The sequence below is a fragment of the Triplophysa rosa genome, linkage group LG16 (genome assembly GCF_024868665.1).
Source record: "Triplophysa rosa linkage group LG16, Trosa_1v2, whole genome shotgun sequence".
NCBI lineage: Eukaryota > Metazoa > Chordata > Actinopteri > Cypriniformes > Nemacheilidae > Triplophysa > Triplophysa rosa.
In genome coordinates, this window is record NC_079905.1 from 4366532 (window position 1) to 4387631 (window position 21100).

Consider the following 21100-nt stretch of genomic DNA (forward strand, 5'->3'; position numbering starts at 1 on the left):
GGTGAGAAAAAGGGAACCGTGCAAGCTGATATCATTATTTACAGATAGTACAACAGAAGCGTTGTTAACACTGAAGATTTACCATCCGTCTGTTCGACCGCCAACCAAACAGTCTGACTAATGATGTTGTCATTTCCAGTCCTGTGAGAGAACTGAGTCAATCATCACTGACAGACCTTCATCTGAGCAACAAAACTACAAGTTTAAAGTTCTAACACTGGAATATTTCTGTAACGTGTCTTGATGGATGAGTTTTGTATGACTTTGGCGCTGGTGCGTTTATGCTGGCGGCTGTTTATTGTATCCTCACGCGATTATTAGCAGGATACATACATCACCTCTATCCGAATCGCCTCATCTCGCTCTCCCTCTCTGCCTTCTAACTAACAAGGTTTTCCTACCCACCTAAAAGAGTATGATGATGAGACGGCAGAATGGAGGAGTGAGAAACAGTAAAAACCATTACTCCATTTTCACACTTCAATACATGTGCACATCCCTGGGGAGTGATCCATCTCTCTCTCTCACTCTACTGTATCTCTCCCTCTCTCTCTCTTCCTCCCTCCCTCACTCTCAGACATAAAGATAGTTGCATAACAGTACACCTATACATCTGCTGAAGTAGGCCTACACACGTTCATGTAATGAGTCTCTAACATGCCGTGCTTGTTCAGTTGCACAGATTAAAAAGTGTGTTTTCAGCTATTTTCTGGATACCGAAATGGGGACATGCCATGTAGAATGAAAGGTGCTGTTTAGTTTGTTTGTGTTGGTTGTTATTGGAATACAACGGATGAAACTGTTACATGATAGATATCACATAAACTAGTTTCTATAACTTTAGGCTTTGTAAACGGCATAATACAGTCAAGGGAGTGCTTTTTCTGCCTGGTATGTATTTGGACTTTGTCTTTGGTGGGTTGGGTTTTGGAGAGGGATGATGGTCTAATGCAGTCTACTGAAAGAAAAAACAGCTTCTTTATTTTCGGAAACATCACTGGATGTCAGATTTAGTCAAGCTTGGTTTTTGTCATCAAAATATTCCTACACTACCATTTCAAAGTTTAGGGACACATTCTTTATTTTCACTTTTGTAACATTTTAAAATAATAGTTAAGAAATCAAAACTATGCAACTTAAAATTATGCAGCAGCCACACTTTGCCAAAATGACATCTTTGCACTTTCTGGGGTTTCTCTCAACCAACTTTACACGCAGCCAACCGGACCATGTCTTGAAGGAGTTCCACTGCATACTTGGACACATGTTGGCTGCTTGTCCTTCACCGTCCAATCCATTATTTACAATAATATTTAAAGATTTCATTTTATTCCCAATTTATTTCAGTCTACAGAACTCATTTCAAATATTTAAGCATTAGCTGTCAAAAAAACCCACATTCGGTGGGAAAACTACGGGCAGGTAGTGTATGTAAGCCCACACGCTCAAACATCATCTTCAAAAGTGTGTCATCTACACCCCCTTATCGGTTCTGTGCCTTTTCTTTCCTTCTCATCCTTTGTTTCCAGCGCGCTCATTTCATCTTTCCAAACTCTTTCATCTTCTCCTTCTCTCATGTTTGCTCCCTCTCCATCTTCCTAAATATAGCAGCTTTGAAGCATCCCTCCCAAAAACACACCGCATGACAGAAATTCTTCATTCTGTGTGTGTGCGCGTGAGAGAGCGAGTGAGCCTTAATCAAGGATGTGATTGCCATCTGTCGTGTATTGATAAAAGGCTAAAAAAAGACATTGATTAAAGAAAAAAAACGCAGCTTTAGGCTTTGGTTCTGCAAATCTTAAGGGCCCCTCGAACCATAACCAGGTGGCCACGTAAAGCATTATAAGTAAATTATGTCTCGCAATTTAGCATTCTTTATCCTGTCTTCTATTACTAAATATTTGGTGAAATATCTTTTTTGTGTTCACAAAGCCACTTCAGTACGTCAAACAGTGCTCGCTTGCATCTATCAGCCAACGTAAAAGCATAATGCATTTTTTCCGTAACCGTGACGTACACACATTGAAGTTCCTGTCAACTTTCTAGACTTGGCAATAAAAGGTCTAAAAAGAGGTTGCAGGCATGCACGAGAAGCAAAGACAGCGAAGACAAAGATACGTGAAGTGAGCTAAAGAGGACAAAACTGAATAATGTGCATTCGGAAGCAAAAAGTAGTAAAGAACAAATGCGAGAAGAAAAGGGGTTATTGGTGGATGTGTGGAGAGAAATACAGAAGTAGTGGGTGACATTTATGATCCTCGTTTTGTAATTGAATAATAATCTCCTTCGGGACCTGACCCAGAAGTGTGTGTTTGCACGCTTTTCTGTGTGAGCAAGACAAAGAGATCCAAATGAGAGAAATGAAACACTGCCCCCTATCGTTTGATCTGTGACTTGCACATCATAAGAATGAATAATGGTCCGTTTTAACACTTTGACAAAGCATTGAAATAAAACTGCTTTTCCGCACAAGCAGGACTTGTACATTTTGGAAAGGTCAGCGAGATAAATCAACCCTCTCACTCTCTCTTCCTGCTCTCTGTCTCTCTTCTCACTTTTCTGTGTCATTTACAGACTGTCGACAAGAAATGTCGGTTGCTGCCTATATAGCATACTGTACACTGTTCTTACTGGTTCTGTAGTATGTGTAATGTTGGCATACTTTCTGTATGCAAAGAATACCCAGATGACCAGACACATTGACCAAAATGTGCTTAAACATTTTGTATCCCACAATGCAACGTGCTTCACTTGACCTTACATTTTCAGATTGATAGAAGACCCGGAAGTTCCAACGGGCTGTGATTTGACTTTTTTTATTCTAGGCAAATATTTCCCTTAAATTACATTGTAACCCTTTTGTTTCTGAGATGATATCTGAATTTGACATCAGGTCAGAAATCCTTTTAAATCTTTTATCAACAGGCTTCAAAAGTATTTAATTAAACACACAGGCAAAGTATTTTTGATGTCATTTGAAAATCAAAAAACATTATATTTAATCTTTCCCATTTATGTCTCCTGTCTGTCTGTCTCTCTCTCTCTCTCTCTAGTTTGCGGAGGGAAGGCTACACCGTACAGGTCAGCGTAAACGACTACCTTGACATCTACTGTCCGCACTATAACCAGAGCCAGAGGGGGTCGCTGGAGCGCGGCGTAGCCGAGCAATACATTCTTTACATGGTCAGTTACCGAGGCTACCGCACCTGTGACCCGCAGATGGGCTTCAAACGCTGGGAGTGCAACCGGCCGCACGCCCCCCACGCGCCCATTAAATTCTCGGAGAAGTTTCAGCGTTACAGCGCTTTCTCGCTAGGGTACGAGTTCAACGTGGGTCACGAGTACTACTATATATGTGAGTATATAATGTGGGTACAGTATCACTTCATAAACTAATACAGACATTTTAACATGAAGATGTTTTACTTGAAAATCAAAATGAAATCATTTGCTCACTGTCATGTTTTTTCTTGGAAACAGAACAGATATTTAGTGAATATTCTTTTTTTCGGTCTCGCACAAAGCTGTTGTGCGTGAATCATATTGAGGTGTGTTATTCAAAATATCTTTTCTGTTCCACTAAAAATGAACAGTATATTTGTAAAATGCCTGAAATGTTCCTTTACGCAGTAGACATACTTCACCTAAACTTTAGTGACAGAGAAGGTTATTACACAAGCAACGGCATACTGGTGAGCAGATGGAGGTTTAGTGCTTTGTTCAAGGGGACATTGATAGCAGAAGTTCTTTGGCAGGAGCTTTTCTTTCATGGTATGGAGATTGTACCAATGAGTCGATCCAGGCCCCTCCCATCCGGAATTCAGCAGTTTCTCTGAGTTAATGTCCAGTGCTGTGATCTTTCCGCACATTTCCACCATACAAATGTAGTTAAGAAAAGACAAACTTGTGCAGAAAACAATTTGGGCATGGAAATCGTTTTTTAAAGGGTTTTATTATTATGAAATGGTAGTTTAAAGGTAGGAGGTGAGTTCTTTCAAGCACAGCCATGTTTCTTTCATGTTCCCGAAACGCATCCCCAGAATATAAAAGGCCGCACTAAAGGAGGCAAATGCATTTTACCCAGCATTCTGTTTGCTCTCGAAACTGCTTTGTTGGAATAATGGAGACAGTTTTGTCAGCCATAGGAGCTTGTTATCGGGATGCGGACGTTACAGAGGGCCACTCATCATCAATCTTCCTGGCATTTGGGTCAATCGCTACCAATTAGTGTGCACCCGTCTTGATTGAAAACTTCTTTTTTAATGCAGGCTATAAACCCAGTGTTAATGGAGCGTTGCTAATGATACTTTTCTGACGAATATCTCACCTCTGTCACAATCTGTCTTCTTCATTAGCACAGACTCTAATTGCTGTGACCGTCGGGTTTTTAGTGATACGATGACAGCGAACGTATTTGAGAAATGATATCGCGCTCGCTCGTTCCTGCGATAACGCTGCTCGTTTGTTTGTCAACTTCGAACGCAAGACACGTTATCTTTGCTGTCGCTCGGGGGAGCTCAGGTGGAGCCAGTTTATAAATTAAAGACGGTATCTTTCGTTTGTGGAAATGGATAATTTAATAATCCTACGCCATATCTTGTTTTGATCAATGGGATCCTGAAGGAGCAATGCTTTAGATCATTTAAAGGAACAGATATAGTCAAGTATGTCATTCTGAAAATACAAATATCAGTACACATCATTGTCCACTAGGTGGCAGTAGGTTAATGTGTGTGTTTCATGTGTTACAGCAACACCAATCCACCACCATGGACACAGCTGTTTAAGACTGAGGGTGTTTGTCTGCTGTTCTACAGGTGAGCATCTTCATATACAGCAGTCATACACAAAAATACAGTCAATATACACGAATAGAATAGAATTCTGTGTCCCAATTCGTCTACTGATACTGTGCATTAAAAAGTATGTACTGTTTTTCTCATGGAAAGTATATATATTTTAGAGCATAGCAAAACGACTTATTTATTAAAAATATTTATTCATTCATTATTTCATATGTAATGTTTACCGTATACTTACATTTATTAATTTAGCAAAGCATCTTTTATTTCATTTTATTAATTCAGTGGAGCATCACTAAACTCCACCCTCTCGCAGTGAGTTGTGGGTAATATCAACCGTTAAGTGTCCATGGATTCATACTTTGAATTATTTACCAGAAACAGTACCAGATTCCAGATTCCACCCGGGTGAGAATACTCATTTCAGCATACTATGATTTAGGACATACTAATTCTATTTTCGAATACTATTTAGGACGGATAGTATGCAAATTGGGATGCAGCACAAGAATAGAACAGAACGAAAATAGAATAGAATAGTTTATTGGCAGATTTTCCTTTAAATAAGGAAACTCATATAGGTTGAATTGGGGTAAATGTTTGTTTAATGCATCACCCACCTTTCTACACTGGCTTTACTCACCCTGTGTATGTATTGAGATTGCGTCTCTAATTGGCTAGTCTCTGCAGATGACGACTCGGACCAGAGTCCTCCAGACTACACCGTCAGACCCAAACTCCATGACATCGGTAAGTAACACACCTCATGTTGACACGTTTGGACATTTATTGATATTTTCCATTTTATTCTACCTTCATAAACGTATAAGAATAACCATTAAGCCAGATATTGTCATCATCAACATACAAATGAATGCATTTATTCATTTCCATTATTTATTTATCATTATTTGCCCTCTCACCTCACACAAATACCGCTTTTTTCTGACTCTTTCGACCGAGCTGCAAATTTGCATTTAGACACATTTATATTTTATTTTACATTGCAAATGTGCTTTTTCTTGGATTATTGGCATCAGAGAGTTCACACGAGGCTCATCCGAACACACCTCAGGGTCTTGCATTGCATTCTGGGAACTGGATGTACGGCTCGGTTCGACTCCCACGTGCTTCTGCTAAAATGCATAACAGCACAAATAGCTGGTGCTTCACACTGCTCTAGGCATCCAGACGCTCTCTAGCAGCAGCAGCATGCATGCAAGTGTGTGTGTGTGTGTGTGTGTGTGTGTGTGTGTGTGTTAATGCACTTTGTATTAAAATGGAATATCTGTTCATGACACACATGCACTGCATGAACTCGGCTAACTCCGAAGCTTTATCAGTCTCAGCATCACAACACCATTGAGCAACACGTGTTTGTATTGTTTCTCAACTTATAAGTTAAACATATCAATCAATATGTATTTTCAGTTTTTTTTATTAAACATGACAACATTTGCAAAATTGTACCGTAATAAGAAAGCTGTATTTAATACCACATTGCTGACAGGTCAGCCGAGTCTAATGATGACAAATGTCTAGAGATGCAGAATGCAGCGTTTTTAAAGAGTCAGTGGAACTTTCTGTTTCCTGTTAACAACTCCATCATTTACGCTGACGCTGTTAAAACATTTATTCTGCTTAGTGAGTTAGTTCCCCTCAAAACTGAAAATCCTGTCATTATTTACTCACCGTCATGTCGTTCAAAACCCATACGACTGGCATTCTTCTGTATGAGAAGAATGTTGACTCTGCTCTTTATTTAACCATACAATGAAAGTTAAAGGGGCTGCAGCTGCAAGTCACTAACATTTAGGTTACCATAGCAACCTCAAGTCCTTATTCACCTTCATTTTATAGACGGTTTCATCTTAACAACATAAATAAACGTTACTGCACATGCGCACTTTTGTGATCCCGAGAAGAAGAAGCGTTACTTGGCTAAACTTGTCTCTCCAATATTTAGAATTTAGACTGCGATACCAAGCTCAACCGCTAGATGTCAGCGTACCATACGGTTTGTTTAAATGCGACCGAACTACAGGACCCATTCAACAAATTGTTTCTTTAATAAAATGAACATACCACAAAATTCAACAAATCGTTTATTAATACAATTAGTATACAATAAACTAACATTATAAATGAATATTAACATAGATTAAATAAAATATAAAGTTATATTATTAGACACTAGCCAAACACAAACCGGAAGTTAACTGGGGGTCAGGCGCACGCGCGTCCGATGAAACGGTCTATAGGAGAGAGCATCTTGCAGTCTGCAAACGTTGATGTTTCATATAAGATATTAAGATTTACAGGTTTGTAACGATTTGAGAGCAAGTAAATGATGAAGGTGAACTATTCCTTTAAATGTCATTTTCTGTTTTATGTAACATACAGATTTTGTTTTTGCCGAAATACAATATGATAGTTTTCACAAGTTTCACTCACAGCTCTGCTGCCCGAGCATTCTTTATCATCATACAATGTTGCCAACACAGATAAGAAATGTCACACATTCTCTGTGTGGTTTTATAAATATGTTTCTCTCTTTCTCACTGCTTTATCTTTCTATGCGATTAAAATGTTATACGTTGAGTTTTTGGGCCAGTAATAATGGCGAGAACGAATGGGTGTGTTTTATCTTCCTTTTAAAATGACTGTAAGAAAAAAACAGGAGAAATAATGGTTGCCATAGGTGATGATATTAGTCAAAGAGAAAAGAGGAAATCATTATTTTTCCTGCTGTCCTTGGTTGTTTCCTGTTGTTTAGTAAGTTGGTGCATGAGAATTAGAATATGTTTGTTTAGTCCTTTCTTTCTTTCTTTCTTTCTTTCTTTCTTTCTTTCTTTCTTTCTTTCTTTCTGTTTGTCTGTCTTTCTCTCTCAGATGAATTTAACCCTGAGATCCCCAAACTGGAGAAGAGCGTCAGCGGCAGCAGTCCGTCTGGAGACCGGCTGTTGATCACCGTGGCGACGCTCCTCCTCGCTGCTCTCCTCGTGTCCTAGCAACCGTCTCTCTAACATGTCTGCGGCAACAGGACCGAGCCCCAAAAGATCGCCTTTCGTTCAACTTGTGCGGGAGATTATCCAATCAGAACAGAATAACCACTAGCTGAGCCCTAATACGGGAGCCAATCGTAGACTTACCGCACTTAAACAGTGGCCTTTGTCTCCACAACTTTGATACGCACCAAACCGAAACCTTAGGACTGAGAATGACACGCTCATCCGGGCATCCATTTCAGAATTTGCCTTTCGATGAAACATCCACTTTCGGGGAGGAAAATGAAAGAAAGACACTGAGGTCTCCGTTCCTCCAGACGCCGGGTTCATGACACTATCCAGACCAGGGCAGCGTTGATTGATAAAATGGATTACACAGTGGTCGGTCCTCTGAGGAACTCAAGGGGATGTGGAGACCTTTGAGGGTGTCTCAAAGTTCGGTTGCAACCCCCATATCTTTAGAGTCCAGTGTGAGTTGTGGACAGACATGACACATGCGTTACAGATCAATAAATCTCATTTGGCAGTCGGTAATTTGAGGTGTAAGTTCATGTAATCGATCGCGGCTGCTATATCTGCCGGTTGCTGGCCTGATGCCGTGCCCGTGAGCTGTGATGGAAGGTTCTGTTCCTAAATTTAGAGACTAGAGGTGCATTATCGGTTGGCCCATCACTTTTGTACGACGTACATTGTGTGACCAAAAGGCTTTGGTCATAGTAGCCGAGTCTTACGTTGTAGGGCACTGTAATGAACGGGAGTCGAGACGGAACAGTGATAGTTAGACGGTCTTGTTTTATTTTATGTAGTATGTATGTGTTATCATGAGAAGGTACCGTTCAGTGGTTTTGTAAGAGCGGTGGAGTCATACACTGCAATTCACTGTTTTATATCAAGGAATTGCAATGCAGAATTCGTTTTTACCGCACAATACATATTTAAACAATTGCTCTTTGAGTATAGAACTTTATAAACTTAATTTATTGAGTTATTTATTGATCATTTGATCTTTTTTTGGAACTTTGTGAGTTTTCTTCTGCATTCTCGAGGGATCTTCCTTCCTTATCTTTGCTGATGCCAAATTGTTTTGTTTATTGTTTTTTCTTTGTTTCACGGCTTTTTTCAGGTTCATTCGCCAGCAAATTCAGCAATTCATAGTTCAATCCTATGGAGGAACAAACATGCATTTCATATATTGCTCTCAATTGAAATAGTTAAATTCTCCATAAGGAGAGTCGTTATTATAGGACATTGTGAGGTTGTTGTAGTTTATATCGGTGGGCGGGGTTAGGGGGGGTTCTCACCGTGCTTACCGGACATCAGAATTACGCGCACGGCTGCATAGTCCCGCCATACAGAGTACACGTCTTTGTAAATGTGTCTGTATGTGTTTTATGAGTGTGCACTTTACAGGGGATGGTATGGAAAAGCGTGTGTGCATTTTGGCCTTTTCATATTCATTTAGATACACATTTGTAGGTTTTGAATATTCAAGCTTGCGTGAGAGGCGAGAATGTGGCGGATGATGACGAAAGCATTTATCGTTGTTGGAAACAACAGTATCAATCGTGTTTACCTTAGAATGATTAAACATGTAAACGAACCATGAATGACAATTACCAGAATGAAACTTAATAAACCATTCTTATTTTAACAGTCTTGTTGTCTGTGGTTTGTTGTGGTTTGTTGGAATTGTAAGTATGACATTGCTGTCAGAATGTTTCGTGTGAAGACGTCTGGAAACATCTTCCACCGTACAAAGACTCATTCAAGCTTAGTGAAGAACAATCGTTCTTTTTGTTTCTTTTGCCTGAAAAGATTTTTAGCCGCTCCTTAATCTCACGATGTGCTGATTGTCAATCACTATTTGTAAAGAGACACATTGTTACCAGGTTGAATCTGAACACACATAATATGTAGTAGAATGCATTTGTGTTCAACACTTGCTGAGGCTCAATTAAACCATCAAAATATGGGTTGTGTTGTACAAAATGGAGAAAACACTAAACTTAGTTATTTGGCATAAAAGCTGAATTTCAGCATACAATGTCCTCCACTTATATTGGCACCCTTGGTAAATATGAGCAAAGAAGGCTGTAAAAATAAATCTGCATCGTTTCTTTTGATCTTTTGTTTAAAAAAATCTACAATATTCCAACATTTCATTAAAGTAAAACAATTTGAAGTGGAGGGAATATAACATATTGATAACAATTATTGACATCCTTAGAAATATATTCCCATTGATATTAAATCTTCTTGAAAGAGGATGTGTGTCTATATTGTCTCATTGCACAGCGAGGAGAAGAATTTGAGTGGCCAAAGACTCTTCAAAGAGCACAGATGGAAAATTGTAGTAATCAGTTGAATTTTTGGGTCAGAAAGCATTGAATAATAATAAAGGAAAATTGCACCTCCATCACCACAAAATCAAACTCCACCATATTACTCTGCCATACTGGAACTTCAACCAGGACTGGGGTCTATGGCCATATGAAATGAAAAAGAGTTTTTTTGGCAGCAATAACACGAGATAGGTTTGGTCCACACAGGGATAAAAAACTGCCCCATGTCCACAGTTTAATATGTCGCCAGATCTTTATTATTGTGAACCTACTTTTGTACCAGAGGTCCTGGACATCTTGATCAGATACATGGCATCATGTTTTATATCAAATACCAACGAATAAAAAAATCGAAACCTGACTTGCTCTGCTAGAAATATAATAATGGGCCGTGGTTAGATCTTCCATCAGCACAATGGTTCAAAATAAACATCAAAATCAACAATAAATGTGTCACTGAACGCAAAATCAAGATCCTGTAATGATCCTGATCCTCCAATATTAGTGGAGGGCACTGTATCGAGGAATATTACTCTTATTCTAAAATCAAACCAATTCATATTAAATAAAAAATAATAGAACAAAGCTACAATTTTGTCAATTATTAATATAATATTTTATAATTATTATATAATAATATATGAAGAGTTTGGTTCCAAAATGAGATAACAAAAATCATGTTTTTTTATTGTGCATTTCAATTAACATCAATCAAACTGCAGTTGGTTTGTTTTGATTTAAGCCATAATAATAAAAAATACAGCTAACTAACACAATAAAAACATGATTTTTGAACATTTTTAAAATTGAGTTATCTCATTTTGGAACCAAACTCTTCATATAAATTTTTATTCGTAAAGCTGAGCTTCAATTCACACGCCAAGATTTTTATTGATGTTTAAATAAAGGGCAAACTTGGTCACTTTTGGTCATGACTGAATACGAAAATGCAAAGCTACCTTAAGAACCACATCTTTGTACACATTTGTTTAAAATCGCATTTCATGAAAGTAACAATGTAACGTAATTCATATCTTTTTATTGACAGTTATGCAATAATGTAACGTTAAATCATCTTTTTTCACAAACTGTAATTAGAGTCTGTGAACAGCCCTCACGTTGGAGTCTGTGTTAGCTTTTATCTGTCCATCTGCTCTGCGGTGTGTCCTTGCTCTGTTTCACCAGACAGACTTGTTCAGGCTAAAGCAGACCAAACACGTCTGTCTCCTCAGGTAAAAGGTTTGTGGCGCGATGAGAATCTGAACCTAGAAACTCACGTAGTACACCTGCATACACTCCTCTTACAGCGCACAAATCAAAAACTTCATTCAGGAACACACACACCATCATCGTAAAACACTGACAGTACTGGGAAGATGCCGTTTTTCTTTTTCATTTTGCCACTTCCATCTGCAGGCAAAACACCCTGGAGCATAACGTGTTTGTGCACATCTGCTTGACTTTCTTTTTCTGTTTTTCAATCCAAGGACACTCAACGTACAAGCGCAGACAAATGAGACACTCGAGATACAAGGGTGACCGGGATTAAATGTCTCATTAGCCACACCAGTCAATGTTCTCGTGCAGCGTTTGCCTATGAGCATTCGAATAACTTCTCAAGAAACACTACTGGCTGTGTCTTTGCATGGATCAGCTAATGTGTCAATCACACCGTTCTCGTATTGCGAGTTACTGCCAGAATATATTGAAATATGATTTGCACTGATCTGAGTGAAGCATCTTTTCTGATGCCTTTAAGCAACTTTTGTAAGACAAGCTCATCGCCTGACCCTCTTCCAACTTCTAGATTGTAGTAGCAGTTCGATTATTGTGAGGAATTGGTAACAGACATGAATATGCTATTCTTAAAAACATTTAAAAAAACGTCAAATGTGACCCTGGTTCACAAAACCAGTCTTAAGTACTATGAGAACATTTGCAGTAATAGCCAAAAATACATTGCAAACTTATCCACATTTCGTTTTTTTGCACCCTTACACCGTGTCTACCCCGGATGCGACAAAAGACAATGGAACACATTAGAACCTATTATAATTAGAAATTTCGTCCACACTGGATGTGGCGCGACGCGACAACCCTATTAAAACAAACCGTGTGGTGTTGCGCTGGTCACGTCCGGTGTAGACACGGTGTTAGATTCCAGGGTTTTAGATAGTTCCATCTCCTTTAATATGCGCTCTCATGTGTATGCATTTCTGCTTTTGCCACAGTGATGTAGGATCGGGGTGGGGCTTCACTTATGCTTTTTCTAATAATCATACTTTCTGTACGATTCGTATTGTACAAATTTATGCTAAATCGTATGATTTTGTAAAATCTTATCATTGCAAGGCAATACAAGTTATGTACAATTATGATGTTTTGTAGTGTTTTACAAGCTTCTACACTTTTTGACATTTGCGCTGTCGGTAGACCTTTTAGGGTTCTTCGAAGTTCTTTTTCTTTCCACTACAAAAATAAAAGCAGACAAGTTTGAAACAGCATGAGGGTAAGTAAACGATGACATCATTATCACATTTTGGTGAACTCGTCCTTTACGTTCAACGGTTCGTTTCAACGTTCTTTCAAAGCTCTGGTTGTGTCATCTGCGGCCGTGAGCGAGTCGCTGATCTCAACATTTGGTCTGGCAGCTTTCCCAGCTACAGAGGGGTCCATTAGGCCGGGGCGTACCACCAGAGGGTTTCGGGTTCAACTGCGGGCTTCAACTCCAACGCTCCAACAGCAATGCTAATTACACATGACGTTAAATGGGAGGATGGCGCTATTGCTAATGCTGATTGTATCATCTGACCGATGGGACAGCCAACACTGGATACAAATCGAGCTCCTCTATAGTTCATTTAGAAACCAGTTGTGTCGTAACACTGATTTTTGCCTCATTTTACTCTTTTGGATTTTTGCTTTGTCTGTTGTATGCCAATGATGAGTTTGTTGACCATGGCAACATGACAGTGTTGCTTCTATTTATGCATACTTCTTTGCAGTGAGCTGACAAAAACTGTATTGCTCGTCATTGTCAGACATAGAGATGGGACGAAGGTGGCATGGTTTTTAAAATGAAAAAAAGGGCATCGCATTGTTGTATTGTTATCTTCACATGAGTTGTTTTCAAAGGCAACCTGCTTGTTGTTTTTGCACAGCTAGATGCTAATTTGCTAACTCCCTCCGTTCATCCCATTGTTGTACATGGAAGCAAATCCCGACTCAATTCAAAGCTTAAAGTCTAAGCTGATCACACACGACCTGATTTCTAGCGTAAACTGTATTTTTGTTGGTAACCAATGGGGTGTTTACTCTTGGTGACTTAATGCAATTGTTTCTTTCAGAGAACATGCATAAATTTGCTGCGATATTTGCATATAGCATGGGTATACACTGGAACAAATGAATTTCTTAAGCCCCGGTCACACTTGCCTTTTTGCTCCATTGACTTCCATTCCTAGGCATGTGAAAGCGGCAGACCGGAAACGCAAGCCCGTCCGAAGATATTTCGCTGCGTAGTAAAGTGAACTCAACTCGCGCCACGTGAGTGCGTGAGACCAATAGAAGATCGAAACGTCACATCGTGACCTCTCGCTACAGAAATGTACAAGATGGATGAATCGCTCCCGCCAGTTTTCGCAGCACCGTCCGAACTAATTTTAGCATGCTCAAAGTCTAGTCTGACTGCAGCATTACTTAGTATTTTTACTTGTACTTTTCAGTACAAATGTCTTAATTTCCTTGACGAGCAAAATGACATGAGATTTTTTGTTTTTCTGAAAAAAAAAATCTTTTTCTCATCCTATTGGCAGATATTTTTGCTTGTTTCAAGCATGATTTTCCTTAAAATACTAGAAACTTAGTCATTTTGCTTTTCAATTAAATGTTGGAAATGCATGAAAATGTTTGACCATTCTTAAATCAAGATACATTAACTTGACAAGGAAAGTGAGCCAAGATATTTAGTCTTGTTTTATGAAAGTAATTATAAGATTTAGGTAAGTTTATCTTTAAACAAGCAAAAATCTGCCGATAGGGTAAGAAAAATAACCTTGAATTAAGTTTGACCTTTTTCTTAAAGGGGTCATATGGCGCGAGTACATGTTTTGCCCATAAACACGTAAAATTGCAAAAATTTAAGTGTGGGAACAAAAGATGCATTCTATCTAAACGCGAATGCTCACCCAGAGCTGTCTGAAACGCCTCGTGTCACCACACCCCGGCGAATGTACGTCACTTCGTAACATGACTTGACTAAGACCGCCCAAATCTACACGCAAGTGAGGTGGGCGTACCTGTAAATCTCATTGTATCGTCACTGTCGCAGCCATGTCGCGGAGGCGCTGTGTGTTTCGTTGCGAAAAGAAAGACTCTTTGTTTGCTCTGCCAAAAGATGAGACAACTAAACACGAATGCTTGTTTCTATCTCACACAAACTCTGTATGATGTATATGGTTGTTTGTTTATAGTCTTTATAACCTCATATATAAAAGGTAAAACAGTTATAGTTTTTATAGGTTTTGTTATAGTTTTTAATTTAACATATTTTTTTAATAAAACCTTACCAATCCTTTACATCCTGCTCAAGTCGCACTGGCAAAGTTGATGTATCGGCTTGATCATCTTCATTTTCCGTATCAGTTTCAGGCTCGAAATGAGGATAGTATATAAGGAAGTACCGATGACATTTTATCACCTGTCAGTACAATTGCTTGGGAACATGATGCTCCGAATATTGTAAGAGGCGTAACAATTTCGTCAACGCTTGCAGTATTCGACCAATCACTACGTACTGGTTAACTGGCCAATCATAGCACACCTCGCTTTTCAGAGCGATGAGCTTTGTTAAAAATCTGCGCGTTTCAGAGAGGCGGGGCAAAGAGGAGATACAAACATGAACGGTATGTGGAAAATACAGCGTTTTTGAATTTTCTCTCATTGGGAGATTTTATTCATTTATTTTGCTTGTTTAACACATAAACTTGCTCGTTTTATAAACATAATTCAAGTTTATTATCTTACTTTGCTTTGCATGGAATTCACTATGTTGTTTCTACAGTAGCCGTAAATGGACAAACTGCTCTACAGAGCGCGTTTCGTAGAAAAGAAGCAAAACTTAATGACATTTTAGTTTTGGTCAGCCGCCGTTGTGCTTCGAAAGGGAGGGGGGAGCGGTGGAGTGAGCCATGGTTATAATTCACAACCTCACCACTAGATGCCTCTAAAATCTACACACAAGACAAAATGCTTAGTAAGACATTTTTATTGCAGTGAATATACATATACATATAAATATTTATGTAATGTACGTACCAAAAGTTTCTTTTGCATGTCAGATGACTTTAAAAAACAGTCTTTTCTTAAAGTCTTGTTGAATATGGCCTACCGCAAGACTTCATAGCAACTCACACATAATAGATTCAAACTAAACACATTTTCCGAATATATCTAAAATCCATGTGACCTCTCGAGGTTCTCAGCGGGGATATAAATCACTTATTGAAGCTGTGAGGTGTAAATCAGAACGTAGCTGCTGGCGTCTGGAGCTGAAGATAAACCCCGGTGTTCCTCATACGCTCAATGTGAGAAGCAGTCAATATGAAGTTCCCTCTGGCTGACACTTGGCTCCAATCTGCAGATCAGGATCAGATGTACTCCTCCCTTCTCCAGTCATTATGAGCTTTAAGGTGCCACTCCTCCCAGATCAATGCCCGAAAGAACACAGGTATCATTTCTGAGGTCTGACACACCCACCAACACACACGCGATTAGTTCACCCCAATAAAGCTGTTATTCACTCACCTGTATGTCATTGCGAACCAGATGACTTCTGCGTAACACAAAATAAAAACTATGTGTTTGGTCCTTTTCAAATTTCTCCAAATTACTCTTATATACCAAAGTTTCATCCTTCACTGGAAATCTGTGCCGTAACTTTAAAGTGCTGCTAAGAAGCATTGAAGAATGCTAACGTACATTTATGTAATCTTGAATGTTTGTTTGCTTTAGTAGATTTATGTCATCGCGCAACTGTCATCTGATTGATAGAGAAGACAAAGTCATCAGTTGGAGCTGAGACAATTTATTTGGCAGTCACTTTGGGTTTATTCTACATTTTCAGCATCATTAGTGCAGAGATAAACCATCTGTGTGTGTGTGCGCGTGTGTGTGTGTGTGCGTGTGCGTGTGTGTGGTCCTCGGTCTATCTACACCGTCTGGACTCGCCGCAGATACAGATGCAACCACAAAGCTTGCCAGATTTGATGATCTCTCCCTCTCCATCCTGATTTGTTTCTCTTCTTTTTCTCATTAACTCTAAATCTTTTTTATCGCTCTCCTGCTGTTGCGTCTTTCTCATTTTTTCTCTCTTGTTTCCTCGGAACGCTGCTGAAATGTCTTCGGCACAGCTTAATTCATCAAATTGCACTCAGATGTTTTTCTGTAGAAACAATCCGTTTTTTTATTGTGCTGCAAGTGTAATGATGAGTGAAATGAGTCTACAGTTGCAACGATTATGTAGAATTAATCTTGTAAATTGTTTTTGGCTTTGAAGCAAAATGTCTACGATAGGGATTAGGATGTAAATTGTGTCAAAGAGACATTTTTGAGCTCTCGCCTTGTGACTAGCCAACAAATGTGCGTTATTTGCAGTCAGACGTGGTTAATTTAGATAAAGCGAGTCATGTGACTCTGTATAAAATCATATGGCTTGTATTAGGCTGCTGATATGACTGGAATCTTTATTTCATGTGAGCGTGCATCATTTTTAATTCATTTATCAGGTTGAGAGCGAGTGCATCTTTAACAGCAAATGTACTTGGAAATTCCAACAATAAATCCATCACACAGCACATCAGTATATGTGTAAAATATATGTATATTATACAGGACATAGATTGATGTTTAAAGCTTTTGAGAGATGAAATTCCACTCACATATTCCTGTGGAATATTCAATGGTGGGGATCTCTTATTGGGTCTGTAATGTTGAAAACAGATGCTGCTCTCCAACTATTGCATTTTCTGAAATAAATACTTAAAACTTTCCATTTTATTACTTGAATTTGTTTGTCTATGCAACAAAAAGTAAAACATTTTTGTAATATTTTGCAGAGTTGCTTTATATTTTTTGTCAAGAATACACGAGGAAGAACCCAGATGCAGGCAGCGGGGATGAAGGGGTTAACACAAAGACTTATAATAAACAACGAACAAAACAAAAACCCACGACGGGGAAACACAGGAACATAAACTGACTACACTAAACTAACAAAGACTAAATACAACACTTGACAAAACTACAATGAACTGATGCTAGACTAAACTTACTTGACCTTGGGAAATGTAGCAGAACAACAAGCCACCGTCATCAGGACAAGCACAACGAACGAGCACAAGAGGGCTTCTTAAAGGGGAGCAAATCAAGAAGGGACAGGTGCGGGGGCATGAACTAATTAACAATCAATAACGAGGGATACAAGAGGGCGGGGACAAAGACAGACATGGAGAGAGCATGTGGAAGGCCAAGTGGGCCAAAATGCTTCTCTCCACATTAAACGGGGATCCTGCCGTGATTCTGCCACAAGATCAAGAAAGACATGACAGATGAGAATCATGACAATTTTTAATAATATATTTTTTATATTGCCAGTATATTTTATAGTGGTTGCTTTATATACTTTTTTATATTGGCAATACACACTACCCATCCAAAAAAAAAGTCACCACCCGGATTTAACTAAGCAAATAGAGCCTCCCATTGGATTGGAGGTCTAGGTTCAGCAATGTTATGTGCCCAAAGAATGAGGTCAGCTGACTTCCTGAATATACTGAATGACCAGGTTATTCCATCAATGGGTCCTTTCTTCCCTGATGACACGGGCATATTCCAAGATGACAATGCCAGGATTCATCAGGCTCAAATTGTGAAAGAGGGGTTCAGGGAGCATGAGACATCATTTTCACACATGGATTGGCCAACACGGAGTCCAGGGGCCTCATGAACGAAGACTTGCGTTGACTCCGTACTAAAACATTGCGTACGGACAAAGCTGTAAATGTGCGTACGCACAAAAAAACTCATGCCAGACATCTCACGTTCATTTCACTGTTACTACATCCGACGTGAGCGTGAAAGCTGGCGTATGCAAAGTTTTTGTGTGTACGCGGCGTTGATACATGAGGCCCCAGATCTTAACCCCATTGAGAATCTTTGGGGTGTGCTGGAGAAGACTTTGCGCATCGGTCGGACTTTCCCATCATCAATACAAGATCTTGGCGAAAAATTAATGCAACTCTGGACGGGAATAAATGGACATTCTGGACATCGCAGAAGCTTATCGAAACGATGCCACAGTGAATGCGTGCCGTAATCAAAGCTAAAGGCGGTCCAATGAAATATTAGAGTGTGTGACTTTTTTTGGGCACGCAGTGTATTTTATATATTTTCTTTATATTTTTAATAATATACAGTATGTTTATATTGCCATTATTTTTTATAGTGGTTGCTTTATAATTTTAATATTAGCCTATATTTTTATATTAGCATTATATTTTATATAGTTGTGTTATACGTTTTAATAATATATTTTTATATTGGCATTATATTTTATAGTAGTTTTTTATATTTTTTAATAATAGGATATATATCTGTTACTCAAATATGCTACACTACTGATTTAATTTGAGTTCATGTCCTTACCTATAGGGGGCCGCAATTTATACAAAGTTTATGACTCAAAAGCCCTATGCCATTAGTGGTTATATATACCACTGTCCAAATGCTTATCAACAATGTGTTACGTAATGGATTTAAGAGGACAACTCATCACACTTTGACTGCTTGTAATATATATTTTTGTTGCTGTTTTTTTAGATTGCAAATGGTGTGTGACCCAACTCCTTATTGACATGTATGCAAGTCGGATATGACATGCATTTCATATTCATGTAAGATTGCTTAGACATAATACCAAATATTTGAACTGCACTGACAATTTGGGATTTAAAATATGATTTAATCCCATAGGAAGACAAATTTAGGATGTTTTGGTACATTATGTAGAACATTGTGATGTAAACAGAATTGAAGATTTTAGATTCAGCACTATTTCTAGGTCACTATTTATAAGCACAGTCGTGACATTGACCACGTTTACTATTTTGTGCAAAATAGCAGATTTTCTCTTAGTAACATTCTCCAACCATGCTGGGATAACATGGGTTATTATGCTTAAAAATCCTTCACCTTATACTTAAAAAGATGACTTTACATATTAAATAGATATATGCAAAATAGAAATTTCTGGTTTCAGTGATAAATGATTTGAAACAGATATTGTTTGCAAAAAGTTCAGCTTTGAATATTGTATACAGTTCATATGGAGAGAATATATATAGAGATGGAGAATGTTCCACACATACACAAATACATCCTGGAACTCTGTCATTGTACTCATCTATTTTTGTAATCTTCAGCATTTCACCTTCTCCCACAGCTCAGAGGTGAGATATGCAGATCCATGAATATTTCATGTAAAGACGAACCTTATTTTTCATTTATTATCGAGTTGACATACATCACATGGCTCGAGGGAAGCGAGCTTTCAATCAAGATTATGTGAACAGAGCAAAATTGAGATGGAGATTAAAATGTTTTTTGTAGTGGATGGTGAAATATGCTACATTACAAAGTTAGTTGTAGGTAAACAAAAGATAACATGCCGGAGATAAGTGGTAAAATGAAAACATAAAGGCTTAACATAAGACACGGAGTCATTTAGAGGCAGCAGGTTCGGGCCTGTGTTGAACAGACGGCTGGATCATAAAGAAACACATAATAAAACATCTGAATAGACTGATAACATTGAGCTTATAAATCTGTCAGTATGAGATAATTTATCTGAAACTCAAATGTTTTTTATTTCACTTAATTGTTTCAGTTTGGCTTTATAAACAGTGGGGTCGAAATCAGTGGTGTAGTCCTAACAAAAAAAGTGGTGTACTATACTATATCAGTGGTTCTCAAACTTTTTCGTTGTAAGTCCCCTTTTTTTTTATTTTTTTTTTTTTTTGTCCCCCCATATAAAGATATATAATCTTAAACTTCGAATTTTAATTAAACCAAAAACACATTCAGTTATACAATGCTGGAATCTCAATTCTTTTGGTTGGTGGTGTCATTTTTCTGATGTTTGATTGCATAAAATCTATGATAAATTTCTATATTTCATAAAATGCCACAAAATCTGTGGCATCTTGGGGCCCCCCAGGGAGCCACGGGCCCCATTTTGAGAACCACTGTACTATACAACATTACGCACGACCCCAAATGGTTAAAAAAGACAGAAGTCAGTGTGTTTTTTTTCTAGTAACATGACATTTATTACAGTTAAATATGCCATACATACTGTATATAATATGAATAATTCTTCACTTATGCTTTGATTATGAAGTTATGAAGGTAAAAAACAGGTCTATGTCAGTACTGATGACCACAATACAATATTTTTACAAAGCATCATATGCTTTTAACACACCACATACACAAGATTACGTAAAAACATATGCAAGATTTTACTGGGTAAAGAATACAGATGTAACTTTGCCGACACCGCCATCTCTGTGAATACTTGTTGTTCATTTAAGGGGAAGATATAAATGTATGAAGTTAAATGTTGTGGTGAAAATACCTTATTTTAAACGTAGAATAATATAACGAGGAAGTTTAAAACAACTGTAAAGGAAATGAGGATACAGAGAGAACGTAAAGATTCTGACATGAGAGCTTTTAAACAGTATAGGGCTGCGGAAGTGCTTTGTTATATTTTGTCGCATGTCATTTAAAAAAGCTAATATTAAAAGTTGTGACAGATATTAAAGATTCAATATCATAATGAGATAAAGCAGCGCAAGATAACCAGTGAATTCAGTGTCAATCTCTCTCG

At 38.3% G+C, this 21100-nt stretch overlaps 1 protein-coding gene and 1 long non-coding RNA gene across 3 annotated transcripts in view; one reads left to right on the forward strand and one right to left on the reverse strand.

The window, feature by feature from the left end:
* Nucleotides 1–9461, forward strand: part of efna3a (ephrin-A3a) — a 68229-nt gene extending 58768 nt beyond the window's left edge. The window contains exons 2-5 of one of the 2 annotated variants that reach the window (XM_057354593.1): nt 3054–3355; nt 4752–4817; nt 5484–5552; nt 7695–9461. In XM_057354593.1, coding sequence (XP_057210576.1) covers nt 3054–3355; nt 4752–4817; nt 5484–5552; nt 7695–7813 — 556 coding nt within the window. In that variant the 3' untranslated portion in view covers nt 7814–9461. The remainder of the gene's footprint in view (nt 1–3053; nt 3356–4751; nt 4818–5483; nt 5553–7694) is intronic. The other variant, XM_057354594.1, reaches the window with a different exon arrangement.
* The window catches only part of LOC130566814 (uncharacterized), a 77241-nt gene that overhangs the window by 25522 nt on the left and 30619 nt on the right, over nt 1–21100 (reverse strand). The window lies entirely within an intron of this gene.